Source organism: Oncorhynchus kisutch, linkage group LG4, assembly GCF_002021735.2.
Source record: "Oncorhynchus kisutch isolate 150728-3 linkage group LG4, Okis_V2, whole genome shotgun sequence".
In the NCBI taxonomy this organism is placed as follows: Eukaryota; Metazoa; Chordata; class Actinopteri; order Salmoniformes; family Salmonidae; genus Oncorhynchus; species Oncorhynchus kisutch.
This window is the reverse complement of record NC_034177.2, coordinates 47,428,037-47,446,851: the sequence shown is the minus strand read 5'-3', so window position 1 is coordinate 47,446,851 and position 18,815 is coordinate 47,428,037. Positions and strand designations below refer to the sequence as shown.

Genomic DNA, 18,815 nt, shown 5'->3' with positions numbered 1-18,815 from the left:
AAACATTGTGTAAATAAACATTAAACAATACCAGTTACATTGTGGAATGTATTTTTCATCAAATGTGACATTGAGAGACACTCATATTTCCCCCAAATGGCCATATTGTCACAGGAAGAACATTGACGTTCTTCCTGACTGAGTGGGCTGATAGAACTTGACAACCATGTGCAGGGGAAGTCAGTATCAAGAGTGTCATCCTCTGCCTTTCCTCATGCACTCACACCAGACCAATGTCAGACGAGTCCAAAATTGACATGGTGTGGAGTAATTTAGCTACAGATTTGGTCTGTGTGATTATTCTCTTTTCCCTGGTTTAAAATGACCATCGGTTACATTACTGTAAAGAAAAACTAGGTCATTTAAGTCATAATGGGTTTGTTGGGCCCATAGAGATAGGATACTATTCTGTGGTCGGGCCTTATCATTTTACATGATTATGTTTTCTTATCAAACATTAAATAGCCATAAAGTTCAAGGCTACTATTACTGATAATGTATGTAAGGTAGTTGAATACACATAAATCAATGTGACTATGAGGCTATAAACATTTCAAATAGCCGAAATAAATACATAATAATTCGCTGAATGCAAACGAAGGGATAGCCCAAAGCCATATACACAAATATATTTAAACAGTGTAGGCCTATATGACTGGTAAACCTAATTTCATCAGTAGACCACTAACCTTTACGCGAGCATAAATGTGTCATCACCTGTCCTCCTCCAGAGTCGACTTCTTCGTGCTTGGTCCAGTTGGAATACCTCGGATCTCCTCTAATCACAACGCGTGTACCTTGTTTCTTCAGGTACATGGGCTCCTCCGCTAAGCCGAAAGTCCCCTGTTTGTCGTAACATTTCCAGGCATGTGCGCTGTCACAGTTGATGATTGAGGCCAGGCGAGCGTGCAGAGGTATCGCACTGCTCGTGTTGGCCCAGAGACACTTCGACGACTGCGTGTGATGCAACTTCATATCGTTCGTCCATTCCCATTGTTGATAGGGACTGGCGACATTGCATTTTCCAAGGATAACGGTCGTTTTGTGGGTAGACAGGCACAGTTTCTTTGGGGTGTGCACAATAAGGAAACTGTCTAAATGGAAGATGCAAATTGAAGGTGAATTAATGGTGTGGAGACAAACAATCATTGAAAGACTGAAGGTCTAATGTTCCAAAAACGAAATAAGAGGCACATTATTATTATTATTTTGAAAGCAGGTTAGTAATGTCGTTTTTTTAAATGCATAAATCCAAACATTTCTCAAATAGCTACTGCCTAAAAAAGGCTACATATTTACGCTCTGAATTTTCTTTAGGTGTTGCTAAATAAATCAGGTGAAAGTAATTTGTGATTGACATAATTTATTATTCATTAATTATCCACACCTCAAACCTACAGGGTGAATTTAAATTGTATTTATTTTATTAGGCTACCTGTAAAATAGTATACGATGGTCAATATAAAATGAAATACGTATTTTCTTTGCCAAAAAATTAACTATTTATTGTTAGTGAGATAGACTACTTTGATCATAATATTTTAAATAACCTCAAACATTCTTTCACTGCCTGGCTTCCCTGTATAGATAAGGATAACTAAAGTTTCCGTTGTTAAATATCTTCAGGCCTACGCACAATAAAGTTGTTATTACTCTAATAATAAGCAAGTAAATTAGCCGACATCTTCACACTTTAAAAGTTAGTCTACTTACTTGAAGAAGTACATCGAAAAAGTATAAATATAAGGAAAAACAAAGTATCCATTTTAGTCTACAACTCTTAATGGTTTGACTCGTCCGATAGATTCAGATGAGCTGAGGCGTCAAAGGGAAGTGTCCTTCTGGGGAGGAAAAAGTCAGTGACTTGCGTTTCCTTCTATTCAATTGTTTCATAGTATAGTAACCGTCAGCACTGGACATTGACAGGGAAATGCTGTTTTATCGGAAATTCCAAAGAACATCACAGATGTTCAAGTGTTCAGATAGAAGGCAAACAAACGCAATGAGGGGACACCGGTTTATCAAATCAATTCACATTTTATTGGTTGCATAGAGATACAGGGCTTTCAGAAAGTATTTACACGCTTTGACGTTTTCCATATTCTGTTGTGTTACAAAGTAGGATTAAAATTGATTTAATTCGCACTTTTTGTCAACAATCTACACAAAATACTGTACATTGTCAAAGGGGAAGAAAAATTCAAATGTTTGTAAAAAAATTTAAGTAAAAAATTAACACTAATATATCTTGATGAGATAAGTATTCAAACCAGAGTCAATATACAGTGGGGAGAACAAGTATTTGATACACTGCCGATTTTGCAGGTTTTCCTACTTACAAAGCATGTAGAGGTCTGTCATTTTTTTAATAATAGGTGAGAGACGGAATCTAAAACAAAAATCCAGAAAATCCCATTGTATGATTTTTAAGTAATTCATTTGCATTTTATTGCATGACATAAGTATTTGATACATCAGAAAAGCAGAACTTAATATTTGGTACAGAAACCTTTGTTTGCAATTACAGAGATCATACGTTTCCTGTAGTTCTTGACCAGGTTTGCACACACTGCAGCAGGGATTTTGGCCCACTCCTCCATACAGACCTTCTCCAGATCCTTCAGGTTTCGGGGCTGTCGCTTGGCAATACGGACTTTCAGCTCCCTCCAATGATTTTCTATTGGGTTCAGGTCTGGAGACTGGCAAGGCCATTCCAGGACCTTGAGATGCTTCTTACGGAGCCACTCCTTAGTTGCCCTGGCTGTGTGTTTCTGGTCGTTGTCATGCTGGAAGACCCAGCCACGACCCATATTCAATGCTCTTACTGAGGGAATGAGGTTGTTGGCCAAGATTTCGCGATACATGGCCCCATCCATCCTCCCCTCAATACGGTGCAGCCGTCCTGTCCCCATAGTAGAAAAGCATCCCCAGAGAATGATGTTCCACCTCCATGCTTCATGGTTGGGATGGTGTTCTTGGGGTTGTACTCATCCTTCTTCTTCCTCCAAACACGGCAAGTGGAGTTTAGACCAGAAAGCTCTATTTTTTTGTCTCATCAGACCATCTCATCTCATCTGACCTTCTCCCTTTTCTCCACTGGATCATCCAGATGGTCATTGGCAAACTTCAGACGGGCCTGGACATGCGCTGGCTTGAGCAGGGGGACCTTGCGTGCGCTGCAGAATTTTAATCCATGACGGTGTAGTGTGTTACTAATGGTTTTCTTTGAGACTGTGGTCCCAGCTCTCTTCAGGTCATTGACCAGGTCCTGCCGTGTAGTACTGGGCTGATCCCTCACCTTCCTCATGATCATTGATGCCCCACGAGGTGAGATCTTTCTTGGAGCCCCAGACCGAGGATGATTGACCGTCATCTTGAACTTCCATTTTCTAATAATTGCGCCAACAGTTGTTGCCTTCTCACCAAGCTGCTTGCCTATTGTCCTGTAGCCCATCCCAGCCTTGTGCAGGTCTACAATTTTATCCCTGATGTCCTTACACAGCTCTCTGGTCTTGGCCATTGTGGAGAGGTTGGAGTCTGTTTGATTGATTGTGTGGACAGGTGTCTTTTATACAGGTAACGAGTTCAAACAGGTGCAGTTAATATAGGTAATGAGTGGAGAACAGGACGGCTTCTTAAAGAAAAACTAACAGGTCTGTGAGAGCCGGAATTCTTACTGGTTGGTAGGTGATCAAATACTTGTGTCATGCAATAAAATGCAAATTAATTACTTAAAAATCATACAATGTGATTTTCTGAATTTTTGTTTTAGATTCCATCTCTCACAGTTGAAGTGTACCTATGATGAAATTTACAGACCTCTACATGCTTTGTAAGTAGGAAAACCTGAAAAATTGGCAGTGTATCAAATACTTGTTCTCCCCACTGTATGTTAGAATCACTTTTGGCAGCGATTACAGCTGCAGGTCTTCCTGAGTAAATCTCTAAGAGCTTTCCGAACCTGGATTGTGAAACATTTGCCCACTTTTCAGAATTGTTCAACCTCTGTCAAATTGGTTGTTGATCATTCCTAGACAACCATTTTCAGATTTAAGTCAAAACTGTAACTTGGCCGCTAAGGAACATTCACTGTCATCTTGGTAAGCAACTTGAATGTAGATTTGGCCTTGTGTTTTAGGTTATTGTCTTGCTGAAAGGTTAATTCATCTCCCAGTGTTTGGTGGAAAGCACTGAACCAGGTTTAAAGCTAGGATTTTGCCTGAGCTTAGCTCCATCCTGTTTATTTCTATCCTGAAAAACTCCCCAGTCTTTAACTATTACAAGCATACCCATAAATGTCACGCCCTGATCTGTTTCATCTGTCTTTATGATTGTCTCCACCCCCTCCAGGTGTCGTTTATTTTCCCTGGTGTATTTGTCCCTGTGTTTCCTGTCTCTCTGTGCCAGTTCGTCTTGTCAAGTCAACCAGTGTGTTTTTTCCTGTGCTCCTGCTTTTTCTTATCTCTCTTTTCCTAGTCCACCCGGTTTTGACCCTTGCCTCCCATGACTCTGAACCCTTATGCCTGACCATACAGCCTGCCCTTACCTCAAGCCTGCCTGCCACTCTGTACCTCCTGGACTCTGACCGTGTTATGGTCTTTTGTCTGTCCACGACCGTTCTCTTGCCTGCCCCTTGGATACTCGAACCATCTGCATCTGGGTCTCGCCCTGTGCCCTTATAATAACATGATGCAGCCACCACTATGCTTGAAAATGTGGAGAGTGGTACAGTAATGTGTTTTATTGGGTTTGCCAACATAACACTTTGTATTCAGGTCCAAAAGTACATTTCTTTGCATTTGAAATATTTTTATTTTGTACAGGCTTCCTTCTTTTCACTCTGTCAGTTAGTTTTGTGGAGTAACTACAATGTTGTTGATCCATCCTCAGTTTTCTCCTATCACCGCCATTAATCTATGTAACTGTTTTAAAGTCACCATTGGCCTCATGGTGAAGTCCCTGAGCGATTTCCTTCCTCTCCGGCAACTGAGTTAAGAAATACGTCTGTATCTTTATGTAATGTCAGGAGAGTGATGGGTGTGGAGTCAGGTGCAGAGAGCAGAAGTTTCACGGGAAAAAACGCTTTAATGTCCACAGTAAACAGAAACGGGTACAAAAATGGGTGAAGCCAAAACACATCCGCAACACAACCAAAAGACCACTGTTACATAAACCGGACAGCGAAAACCCAAAATGAACAATACACCTCCAACGTACAATGACAACAAACCCGCACAAACACAAGCGGGCTAAACAAACTTAAACCCCAAAACCCCAACAAGGAACAGGTGAAAACAATTAGACCAAAACAAACGAAAAGGAAAAAGGGATCGGTGGTAGCTAGTAGACCGGCGATGACGACCGCCAAGCGCCACCCAAACAGGAAGGGGAGCCACCTTCGGTGATATTCGTGACACTTTGTAGTGACTAAATCCAAAGTGTAATAACTTCATCATGCTCAAAGGGATATTCAGTGTCTGCTTTTTACTTTATTTTTACCCATCTACCAATAGGTGCCCTTGTGAGGCATTGGAAAACTTCCCTGGTCTTTGTGGTTGAGTCTGTGTTTAAAAGAGATCAGAGATGAGGTGGTAATTCAATAATCATGTTAAACACTAATGCACACAGAGTGAGTTCCTACAACATATTTTTACTCCTGAACTTATTTAGGCTTGCCATAAAAGGGGTTGAATACTTATTGACTTAAGACACTTTGAAAAACATAATTCCACTTTGACATTGTATATAGACCATTTACAAAAAAATGTGGCTGTAAACAATTTTAAATTCAGTCTAACACAACAAAATGTGGAAAACGTCAAGGAGTGTGCAGGTGCAGCGAATTGCTTATGTTTTTAGCTCCAACGGTGCATTAATACCTAAATATCAGTGGCAATTTTAGCATGTAAATCTTGGTGGGGCAAACTAAAAAAATAATAAAAAAATGGGATGCATGTCAGCAAAGCCACTACACAACACTACACTAAACAATCCATTAATTGCACTATAATGGTGACAAACGGTGACCACAAACTGCTAGGGCCTACATGAAGCTGTCCCAACAGCAGAGTCCCAACAGCAGTTCCAACACCTGACTAAAGCTACACCTGGCTATCAGCGGAGCCTTGTCTGGCAGTTCATTCAGCCTCATGTACTGGCTTTAAAAAAAGCATAGCTGATATGGCTGACTTGCTTAAAAAATGTATTTTCTAATGACAATTTGAGATGTAAAAACTATGGCATAAGGGGACGACGAGTGGATAAGAGGCAAACCATAATTTCGATTAAGACCGTAATGAGCGAGCTAGAATGGATGTAGTCAATAACTATTTGTTCAGTACTTTTGAAATGTACAGCGACAGAATTCAAAACGTGGGCCGTTCTTACAGTATTCTCCCTGTACACCAAGTCAGAACTGTAGGATAAATAAAGTGGGCATATAAGCAGATAATGAAAGCTCTTATAATATTCAACGATTACATTTCTCTAAAACAGACTATAGGCTACATGTGCACCAACAAGTCAGAACAGTAGGCAAAATTAGGAGGGGTAAATGGACCAAATAATTAGGGTGCGGCACATGGGTTACTAATAACTTACTAAACAACATCCACTTAGTATTACTTTCTTAGGTACAGTATACATGTAACGAGTGCACTGAGAGTCAGGAAGCAAGTTCAGGGAGTGAGTGTTTTAATAAATAAATTAAACAATAAACACGTAACACAAACAACGCACAGACGTGAAAACAGAGTCAATAACACCTGAGGAAAGAACCAAGAGAGTGACAGATATAGGGAAGATATTCAAGGAGATGATGGAGTCCAGGTGAGTGTCATGAGGCGCAGGTGCGCAAGACGATGGTGACAGGTGTGTGGGACAATCAGCAGCCTGATGACCTAGAGGCCGGAGAGGGAGTATACATAACAATATATATCTCCCTGGCATATTACATCATTTATGCAGCAGCATACAAGACATGTTTGGACTCACCTTGTTGTGCTGTGCTGACTTGAACAGGAAGGTGGTGCGGCGGTCCTTTGTGGGAAAATTTTGTCATCAAATCTGTCATTCTCTGGATTTATGGAGCTTTCAAGACAACTGAGAACTCTGAAAAAAACAAGGTTTAATCATTAGAGTCCGGAATATAAACATACTGAACAAAAAAATAAACGCAACATGTAAAGTGTTGGTCCCATGTTTCAAGAGCTGAAATGAAAGATCCCAGAAAGCTTCCATATGCACAAAAAGCTTATTTCTCTGAAATGTTGTGCCCAAATTTGTTTGCATCACTGTTAGTGAGCAGTTCTCCTTTACCAAGATAACCCATCCACCTGATAGGTGTGGCATTTTAAGAAGCTCTTTAAACAGCATGATCATTACATAGGGGCACCTTGAGCTAGGGACAATAAAATAACACTCTAAAATGTGCAGTTTTGTCACACAACACAATGCCACAGATGTCTGAAGTTTTGAGGGAGTGTGCAATTGACATGCTAACTGTAGGAATGTCCACAAGTGCTGCTGCCAGAGAATTGAATTGAATCATAAATCGCCACTGATATTTTAGAGAATTTGGCAGTACACCCAACTGGCATCACAACCGCAGACCACGTGTAACCACACCAGCCCAGGACCTCCATGCAACGTATACGCAGGGAGTCAGGAAACAGGTGCAGTAGGTGAGTTTAATAATCATCATCATCATCATCATCATGAAGCTAATACAAGACAGGAGAAGCGTACTTAACGAAACCAAAACCAATACTGCCTGATGACTGAGGCTTACTGAGGGATATATGAAGGGAGAGTAATCAGGGTGGTGATGAAGTCCAGGTGTGCTTAACGATGGGGAGCAGGTGTGCCCATATGATGGCTGCCAAGTGTAATGTGGGTTAGTAGACCGACGACGTCGAGCGCCGGAGTGGGGGAGTGGGAGCAGACTTGACACTCCACAGCTGGCTTCTTCACTTGTGGGATCGTCTGAAACCAGCCACCCAGACATCTGATGAATTTCACCTGCTCTTTCCACATTTAAATGCCTTTGAACGGCGTATGGTAGAAAGTGCCAGGCGCACTGGTTTGTGTCAAGAACTGTAACGCTGCTGGGTATGGTCCAAGGATTGTAGGCCAGCATCCCTGACGAACTGAGGCTGTTCTGAGGTCAAAAAAGGGAGGTGCAACTCAATATTAGGAATGTGATCCTAAGGTTTGGTATACTCAGTGTATAAACTCAGCAAAAAAAGAAACGTCCTCTCACTGTCAACTGCGTTTATTTTCAGCAAACTTAACGTGTGTAAATATTTGTATGAACATAACAAGATTCAACAACTGAGACATAAACTGAACAAGTTCCACAGACACGTGACTAACATAAATTGAATAATGTGTCCCTGAACAAAGGGAGGGTCAAAATCAAAAGCAACAGTCAGTATCTGGTGTGGCCATCAGCTGCATTAAGTACTGCAGTGCATCTCCTCCTCATGGAATGCACCAGATTTGCCAGTTCTTGCTGTGAGATGTTACCCCACTCTTCCACCAAGGCACCTGCAAGTTCCCAGACATTTCTGGGGGGAATGGCCCAAGCCCTCACCCTCCAATCCAACAGGTCCCAGACGTGCTCAATGGGATTGAGATCCGGGCTCTTCGCTGGCCATGGCAGAATACTGACATTCCTGTCTTGCAGGAAATCACGCACAGAACAAGCAATATAGCTGGTGGCATTGTCATGCTGGAGGGTCACGTCAGGATGAGCCTGCAGGAAGAGTACCACATGAGGGAGGAGGATGTCTTCCCTGTAACGCACAGTGTTGAGATTGCCTGAATGACAACAAGCTCAGTCCAATGATGCTGTGACACACTGCCCCAAACCATTACGGACCCTCCACCTCCAAATCAATCCCGCTCCAGAGTACAGGCCTCGGTGTAACGCTCATTCCTTCAACATTAAAAACACGAATCCAACCATCACCCCTGGAGAGACAAAACCGCGACTCGTCAGAGAAGAGCACTTTTTGCCAGTCCTGTCTGGTCCAGCGACGGTGGGTTTGTGCCCATAGGCGACGTTGTTGCCGATGATGTCTGGTGAGGACCTGCCTTACAACAGGCCTACAAGCCCTCAGTCCAGCCTCTCTCAGCCTATTGCGGACAGTCTGAGCACTGATGGAGGGATTGTGCATTCCTGGTGTAACTCGGGCAGTTGTTGTTGCCATCCTGTACCTGTCCCGCAGGTGTGATGTTCAGATGTACCGATCCTGTGCAGGTGTTGTTACATGTGGTCTGCCACAGCGAGGACAATCAGCTGTCCGTCCTGCCTCCCTGTAGCACTGTCTTAGGCATCTCGCAGTCCGGACATTTATTGCAATTTATTGCCCTGGCCACATCTGCAGTCCTAATGCCTCTTTGCAGCATGCCTAAGGCACGTTCACACAGATGAGCAGGGACCCTGGACATCTTTCTTTTTGAGTTTTTCAGAGTCAGTAGAAAGGCCTCTTTCGTGTTCTAAGTTTTCATAACTGTGACCTTAATTGCCTACCTTCTGTAAGCTGTTAGTGTCTTAACGACTGCTCCACAGGTGCATGTTCATTAATTGTTAAAGGTTCATTGAACAAGCATGGGAAACAGTGTTTAAACCCTTTACAATGAAGATCTGTGAAGTTATTTGGATTTTTACGAATTATCTTTGAAAGACAGGGTCCTGAAAAAGGGACGTTTCTTTTTTTTCTGAGTTTATTCTCCAAACACCGGCTTCGAGGGCATTATCACTTTTATACAAAGGGTTACCAACATATTCAGATAATGATTGACATATTTTCATTAAAAACATTATTTAGATTAATATATTCATACTATTTCATTCTTGCACAAATCTAAGGTTGCTAGAGACGCGACCCAGTCATTGTCTTTTTGTTCTGTATCTATGGATGCGACCCAGTCGTTCAGTCCTTTTGTTCTGTATCTATGGATGCGACCCAGTCGTTCAGTCCTTTTGTTCTGTATCTATGGATTTGACCCAGTCGTTCAGTCCTTTTGTTACGTATCTATGGACGCGACCCAGTTGTTCGTTCTAAATGTTAAATCGCGATAATGGCTGACTACGTTCTTATCCCTTGCCAGCCAACTACGGCTAATTTACAGTCAGGTCAAAAATTGCAGCCAGAATTACAGAAAAGTAGCTGCGTTTGCATTTGTTTAAGCTGTTTTCTAGTGACAATTATTTGGATACATTCATTTCAATGAGCTAATTAGGCACGATTTAGCCTGGCATAGAAAATGTGCTCACTCGTCAGGACCCTGTTGTTCAGAGGATCTAGTTAACAACACAGCTATAGTAACACAATCACTTCAAACTGAAGATGGAAAGACTGCAAATTAGCTGCGTTTCATTGTACATTTTTTCAATATATATATTTTTTGTATGTATCCATAAAAATGATGCCAGCTGATTCATGATTTCGACTCACTGAGAAATGCTGCCTGCCTGCCTGTCTGTCTACCTGTCTAGTCCCGACTCTCGAACACGTTCATTACTATGGAACAGCAGGAGATCGAATTTCAATATTGAAACAATGTTGCGAACGTCGGAGAGACAGATAAGGTTTATACAAATCTCAGCTGTTGAAAATGAAATGTTAGTCTAAAAGAAATGTGAGATAATATCTAGAATCTAGATGCTTTTTATAGTGGAGATCAAGTTTATAAATTGCCTGGCTGTGCTGATGAGACAGTGGATTGCTCAGTCAGATGGAACAGATTAAATACGTTTTTTTATGTCATAGATTTAACCGATGGTAACTTGTGGAATAGACACCGGCTGGAATGCGGTGTTAACCAATCAGCATTCAGGATTCGACCCACCCGTTGTATATTTTTAGTTAAACCCTGGGTTGAATTGAAATAATACCTGTTAATGACTTCACAAATGCTATATAAGCCTAAATAGTATCATTAATGATATACTGTATGACTTACATTTCATTTGCTCTGTTAAACCTACCCTTTGGAATGACTTCGATAGCAACAGTGAATCTATTTGCTTATTAAGTGGAGATCTCTCAATAATCATTCTCACGTTAACACATTGGTAGTAGTCAGTGACAAATGTCAAAGCTAACTAGGGCCGGGCTTGGTTTAAACCCTGGAAGGGAGACGAAAGGGATAGCTGTAGCTAGATCAACTCTCCAGTAGGAGGTGCTGCCCAACCTATAGTTTTTTCTGCTAGTGGATATAACATTGAAAATCTCACATTGTTTCAAAGGTGCAAATTCAACATATTTTATACAAGGTTTGACTAGGTTGAAAATTGGTTACCATGACATAATCCTGTGGTTGAACGTTCACCCTCAAAACAACACTTGATGACCTTTTTCAAATCCAATGTATTTTCCAATCACATATTCCAATCCAATTTGACAAATTACATTGAAACAATGTTGATTCAACCAGTTTGTGCCCAGTGAGTCATGGCTTCACAGACTTGAATCATGCCAGCCCTCCACACAAACACATATTACCATTGGCCTTGAGCCTCAAAATACAAGGCAGTTGCAACATTGGCAAGGTATCTGTATGAGTGAGAACACCAATCTGCATAAAGATAATGGCACCCATGATTTTAGGGCCATCGGAAGGCACAAGTTAGTAAGTCAAATGCTGCCATATTTTGTTGACATGCATGTCATGACATAATTGATGGTGAAAAGGTAATAGAGGACGGAATGGATTGGCGAGTGGTAGAGAGAGTGAAAGAGAGAGAAAGAGAAGCTCAGAATAAGGGCTACAACACTCCAGGGTCAACAGATCCCACGAAGGACCCTATCTCCAGCAAGAGTGGGTCCTTCGTGGGATAGGGGCCCTAAACTAACCCTGTCTCTCCTGACCTCCCGTCTCATCCCTTCCCCCTGTGGAACACTCTACCCCCTCCCTAACATCCTGTGCTAGTCTGGGGATAGTGGAGGGGAGGAGGAGAAGGATGAGGATGAGGAGCGGGTTGAGCTCTCGCTCTCTGAGCAGGACATCTCCTCCACCCTTCTTCCACATCCTCCTGCCAGCCTCCACCCATAGTACTTTCAACCTTCACATGTCGTTGACACACGAAGCCCTAACCTGTCCTGGACCTTCGCTCATTGACACAGCAACAAATGTTGTTAGAAAGCCCACAGTTGTTGAGTTTTTTGTATCTAATTTGAAGAGAACTTATAAGTGAACAGTTAGTTTGTTGCCAATGCTAAATGAATATAGGAGAAACACTGACACTGCTCTATCTGAACTAAACAACAACAACCCACAGACACCCAGCACTGCGCAAGGTGAGCTGTGTCTCATCTGCTTTTACACTCTTTAAAAATACAAATAAAACTAAGGCTGTCACTCCACTACAAAAATCTCCACAAACCAACCACACAACAAAAACAGCATACAAAGAGACCCTCTGGGTATTGTACACAAAGACAGCTTCTAGAACTATGGTCGGCCATCATTTCAAACTGAAAATCTTTACCATTACCATCTCACTCACATTCTGGACCTGCATTGCATTTTCTGTCTGTCTGTCTGTCTCTGATTTTGTCATCTAAATGTGTGTCCTCTCCTCCCGTTTCTAGTATGTCCTGGTTGGGTCCTTAAAGTTCCCTTATGGTTTCATGCTCATCCCTGTGTCTCATCTCTGCGTCCAGCCAGACACCACATCACCCCCCTGGCATGTGTGCAGCTCAGTTTTGTCCAGTGTTCCCAACCTGGTCCTCAAGTACCCCCAACATTATACATTTTAGTTTTTGCCCTGGACAAACATGTTGAAAAACATAATTCCACTTTGACATTATGGGGTATTGTGTGTAGGCCAGTGACAACAACAAAAAACTCAATTTAATCCATTTGATATTCAATCTGTAACTCAACAAAATGTGGAACAAGTCAAGGGGTGTGAATCAGGGCATAAAATTTACTTTTTGGTACATGATCCACTGCTAGTTAGGAGACAGCGGAGGGGAGGAGGAGGAGGGGGAGAGCTCTCTCTCGCTCTCTCTCTCTCTCTGAGTAGGACATCTCTTCCTTCCTTCTTCCACATCCTCCCGTCAGCCTCAACCCACCGTACCTTCAACCTTCACATGTAATTGACAGATGAAGGACTGACCTGTCCTGGACCTTCAATTGTTGACACAGTAACAACTGTTGTTAGAAAGCCCACAGTTGTTGAGTGTTTTTTGTATATCATTTCAAGAAAACGTATAAGTGAACAGTTAGTCTGTGAGAGTTTGTTGCCACTGCTACAGTAGATGAATATAGGGGAAACTGATACTGCTCTTAAATATCTGAACTAAACAGCAGCAACAACCCACAGACACCCAGTGCTGCGGTGGTGACTTCTGCATTGATATTGTCTTCTAGCCTGGCTGACGCGACCCACATGACTCACAGCACAGGGAGAGCTGTGACACACTATTCTGGGAAGGAGGCTGTTTGTTAATGCAATATTCACTCAGAAATGTGAGAGACGGGTTTGATTGGTTCTCTCAAATGAGACCTCTCATTGTTTGGATTTGAAAATCCAACCATTGTAATGGAAGGGGTCAGCGCTCAGGGACTGTGTGTGGGTTGAGTGTGAAAGACACAGAGGAGAGCCAACCAGTAAAAGCACAGCCCCCTTCGTTATCAACGTTTTGTGCCAACAATATCAAAAGAGCCATTTCAGACTCTGAAGTCAGGGGGACTTCAAGAATGAGGTGTTAGCCAGACTAACTGTCCTCTGCCTTACAAATGGAAATCATCTGCTTTTGACACCATTTTTCTTTTAAAGAAACTAAGGCTGTCACTCCACTACAACAACCTCCACAAACCAGCCACACAACAAAAACAGCATACAATGAGACCCTCTGGCTGTTGTACACAAAGACAGCTTCTATTGTTTCAGAGAACTATGGTTGGTCATAATTTCAAACTGAAAATCTTTACCGTTACCATCTCACTCACACTCTGGACCTGCATTGCATTGCCTGTCTATTTGTTTGTCTGTGATTTTGTTTCCACATTTTGTTACGTTACAGCCTCATTCTATAATGGATTAAATAATAACACAATACTCATGATGACAAGCAAAAACTGGTTTTTAGATTATTTTTTTATTTATTTTTATATCACATTTACATAAGTATTCAGACCCTTTAATCATACTTTGTTGAAGCACCTTTGGCAGTGATTACAGCCTTGAGTCTTCTTGGGTATGACGCTACAAGCTTGGCACCCATGTATTTGGGGAGTTTCTCCCATTCTTCTCTGCAGATCCTCTCAAGCTTTGTCAGTGTTTCCTCCGGAGATCGCAACCACCACCCTAAGACCTGACATGGTGCTCTGGTCCAGTTCGCTCAAGAAGGTCTTCATCATTGAGCTCACAGTACCCTGGGAGGACTCAGTAGATGAGGCTTATGAGCGAAAGCATCTGCGCTATGCCGATCTAGCTGCCGAAGCACGGCATCATGGCTGGAACACAGAAGTCCGACCAGTGGAGGTGGGCTGCAGAGGTTTTGTGGCAACATCTACAACCAGACTGCTTAGAGACCTTGGAATTAAGGGCCAGAGCCAGCGTTCGGCAATCAAATCTGTATCGGAGGCGGCAGAAGGCAGCAGTCAGTGGCTCTGGATGAAGAGGAAAGACCCCAGCTGGGCCCCGAAGTGAGAGGGCCAGGAGGTATGCGGTCAACAATGCTTGACTCAGGGAGGAAGACGCCCCTGCCATGCATAGTCCCATGGGATGTTGGCTATCATCAACAAGGCAACTCCTATGACTAATTGGGAATGGGACGCAAGCGTAGGATTGATCACCCTGTCGCTGGCCGCCTTTGGGGAGGGTGTATAGTGTGAAAGGCTGAAACACACTAGGAACCAAAGGTACACTACTGACGATGCGCTCCCCAAATTTCACCAGGCTCACTGTTCATTAACTCTTGGAAGTGCTTGCACAAAGGATAGTAACATCTCATCCTGTGTTCTTGGAATCAGTTTGGATGGGGTGGTCACTGCACAGCTATTTTTAGGTCTCTCCAGAGATGTTCGATCGGGTTCAAGTCCGGGCTCTGGCTGGGCCACTCAAGGACAATCAGAGATTTGTTCCGAAGCCACTCATGTGTTGTCTTGAGGTCCTGAGCCCTCTGCAGCAGGTTTTTACCAAGGATCTCTTTGTATTTCGCTTCGTTCATCTTTCCCTCGATCCTGAATAGTTTCCCAATTCCTGCCGCTGAAAAACATCTCCACAGCATAAGGATGGTGCCAGGTTTCCTCCAGATGTGACGTCTGGCATTCAGACCAAAGAGTTCAATCTTGGTTTCATCAGACCAGAGAATCTTGTTTCTCATGGTCTGAGTCTTTAGGTGTCTTGTTTTGGCAAACACCAAGCAGGCTGTCATGTGCCTTTTACTGTGGAGTGGTTTCCGTCTGACCACTCTACCAAAAAGGCCTGATTGGTGTAGTGCTGCAGAGATGGTTGTCCTTCTGGAAGGTTCTCCCATCTCCACGGAGGAACTCTGGAGCTCTGTCAGTGTGACCATCGGGTCACTTCCCTGACCAAGGCCCTTCTCAACCGATTGCTTAGATTGTCCAAACTTCTTCCATTTAAGAATGATGGAGACCACTGTATTCTTGGGGACCTTCAATGCTGCAGACATTTTTTAGTACCCTTCCCCAGACCTGTGCCTCGACACAATCCTGTCTCTACGGACAATTACTTCGACCTTGGTTTTTGGTTTTTGCTCTGACATGCACTGTCAACTGTGGGACCTTATATAGACAGGTGTGTGCCTTTCCAAATCATGCCCAATCAATTGAATTTACCACAGGTGGACTCCAATCAAGGTGTAGAAACATCTCAAGGATGATCAATGGAAACAGGATGCACCTGAGCTCAATTTCAAGACTTAATATCTATGTAAATAAGGTATTTCAGTTTTTTTATTTGTTAGAAATTTGCCAAGTTAAAAAAAAGAAAAGTTTTTGCTTTGTCATTACCTGGTATTGTGTGTAGAAAAAAACCATTGAATCAATTTTAGAATAAGGCTGTAATGTAACAAAATGTGGAAAAAGTCAAGGGGTCTGAATATTTTCCAGTATGCCCTGGTTGGGTCCCTAAAGTCCCCTTATGGTTTCTTGCTCATCCCTGTCTCATCTCTTTGTCCAGACCGACACCACAACACTACCCTGGCAGGTATTCAGCTCAGTTTAGTCCAGTGTTTCCCAACCCTGGTCCTCCAGCACCCCCCAACAGAACACATTTTCATTGTAGACCTGGACAAACGCACCTCATTCAACCTACACAAGTTGAATCAGGTGTGCTTGTCCAGGGTGCCAATAAAAATGTGTACCATTGGGGGTACTCGAGGACCAGGGTTGGAAAGCACAGGTTTAGTCGACCACGACGTACTGTTAATGGACAGTGATTTAGGCTGTAGTACAAGTTTCAATAGACAGATGACAGTACAGAAACAGAGAGAATGCTGTATGATAGCAAACCTTGACTCACAATGGTGATGCGTCTGTAAGATCCTCTATCCACTTAATCAGTGCAACATACTGCAAAGGGAGAAGCCCCCCCCAGAAACAAATCAGACTTACAGACTCAATTCCTTTGTAAAATATATTTTCAAATGATTTCCAAAAGTCAGATAAAGCAACATACCTACTTTTTGAAGTGTGTCTTGATACAGTGGCTAGGGTGAGGTATATGCTGGTCTCTCCAGGTCTTCTCCCTGTTGACCCATTGTGTTCCATCTGGGAGCTGAGAGGTCAGAGAGAGACTGTGGCAGACCCGGTCCCACAGGGCCAGATAAATGGAGGGAGAGGGTGGAGGGTGTTGGTGCACTCCCATGCTTAGCCAGGGAGGTCCCTGGATGCCCCCCTCCTCTCGCTCTCTCTCTCTCTCTCTCTCTCAGCCCCCCTTCTCCTTCTCTCTCGCTTTCTCTTTTTCCTACCCCCCTTTCCCTCTATCTTTTGTACCCAGCCTTGCCAGTCTGTTCCTGCCCCTCTAGTGCCAAGGTCTAGAGATAAGGCTGGGCAATAGCATGCCGTTCCAGTGCCCAGAATGGTGCAAAATATTTTTTAAATAATTTGTATTAATATGGTGTTCTTAGGCTTTTATACTGGGTTGAAGCGTGAGTAAAACTACTACTCGTCTTACCTCGTGCCCTTCACAACACACTCTCTGCACAAAATGGATGGATGGGAAGATTTAGTACCATTTCGTGCAGAGAGTGAGCTTGTATACTTAACCCCACTAAAAACAAGCCTGCTGCTAATTGGTGAAGAGGAAGTTCCACCCTCTACAGGAAGATATGCTGTGTAACCCTGGTCTGTCTACATAGACCCCAGAGCTCTGGTCTCTGGACACATGAACCCCCTGATCTCTAGCCCCAAGCACAGAGAAAAAAAGAGACCCCAGACCGACAGAGAACACAGACTACACTGTTCAAGTTGTGTCTACAGTTTCCCAACAAGGTCCTCGTGCCCCATGTGTTGCACGTTTTAGGTACCAGCACTGGGCTAGTGAGGGAAGCTTTAATACTCAGTGGACTTGTTAAACAAGGTTTCACCAGGTGTGCTAGTATCATTTTGTTCTATTCACCTAGTGATACCTGGTGATATACACAAAGTGGATGTCCCTAAGGATTGGGATGGGAAACAATGGAACCACCATCCACATACAATGTTATGGCAGTCCAATAAGAAAACTGTCTGCAGCCGCCTAATTACATACGTTTTTCAGGCCAAACAGGGCCCTGTGGTTGGACAAACCGTCTCTTATCACTCCATGTTATTTCAACGAGTTCTCCTGAACTTGTGGAAAAGACAACTCATCATGTACCTTGCATTAACCTTGACTTCTACCGAGACACACACACACACACACACACACTTGCTTTAATGGGAGAGTCATAGAGCATTTCCTACTTTCAGTCTTTCAGTCCGGTCCAGGCAGGGTTTGGCTGCTAACGCTAGCAGCTCAGGAAGTCTCCAGTTCCTATGCAATTTGCCATTTCCTGGTTCAATCAGAGCCTGGTGACCTTGAGCACATGCCCACACCCTGACCTGCGACCCCTTAGAAGGGTTGGAGAGAGACGGATGAGCCAAACAAATTGTGCCTTAGTTCTAATGATATTTTGTGTACATTGTGAAGTACTTAACATGTTGTCACTGCTGAGGAGCCGTTGAGGTGTACAGCATTAGTAGAGATCTGGGAATACAACTTGATTACTTGTCGATAAAACGTTCCAGGCATTCTCTGGCGGTAGAAGGAAGAGCGAGGGGACTAGGAAAGAGGAGGTGACGTAGCTCCTCTGACCATCTAGAGTGCTGACTGAGTCTTAAGCACACCTTATATCCTGGTATCCTGGTCAGGAAACAAGCTGACACGAACTCCTTTCACAGCCTTTCTCCTCCAGCCTTTTATAATCAGGCAGAGTTGCCCTAGCATGTCTAGGGGTCCTGATAACATCTTTGTTATAGTCTGCAGGACATCCCTGGGTCCATCCCAACAGGCCAAAGTGGCTTCCACATCGCCACCTTGTGCAGATGAAGGAAAAGAGGGGGACGAGGGGAAGGAATTCAGTTTAAATAATTGATGGGCCCATCATATCAGTAGGACCTGGTCTCTCATTTCAGCGATAAGGGTCAAAAATCAAAGTTTGAGGTTCAGTTCAAGGGGCTCTTAGCATGCAAAGACAGAGAGGTGAACCACAGACAATTTATTGGAAAGAAATGTTATTGCATGCAACAATAATCAGGACGACAATAGTTATACTGTAACTCGGTAAACATTCTCTCTACTCTACTCT

General features: G+C 43.1%; 1 protein-coding gene and 1 long non-coding RNA gene across 2 annotated transcripts in view; both read right to left on the bottom strand.

Moving 5' to 3' along the window:
- The window catches only part of LOC109888910 (receptor-type tyrosine-protein phosphatase beta), a 43,159-nt gene extending 41,299 nt beyond the window's left edge, over nucleotides 1-1,860 (bottom strand). Inside the window, exons 1-2 of the mRNA XM_031821596.1 lie at nucleotides 1,714-1,860; nucleotides 690-1,094 (exon numbers count right to left, since the gene is read on the bottom strand). Coding sequence (XP_031677456.1) covers nucleotides 690-1,094; nucleotides 1,714-1,765 — 457 coding nt within the window. The 5' untranslated portion in view covers nucleotides 1,766-1,860. The remainder of the gene's footprint in view (nucleotides 1-689; nucleotides 1,095-1,713) is intronic.
- A 5,133-nt stretch (nucleotides 1,861-6,993) lies between these two features.
- LOC109888714 (uncharacterized) lies at nucleotides 6,994-17,053 on the bottom strand. Its single transcript, XR_002255186.2, has 3 exons — nucleotides 16,668-17,053; nucleotides 16,508-16,557; nucleotides 6,994-7,110 (listed from the first exon to the last, which is right to left on the bottom strand). It is a non-coding gene; the product is annotated as an uncharacterized LOC109888714 (long non-coding RNA).
- Between the last annotated feature and the right edge of the window lie 1,762 nt (nucleotides 17,054-18,815).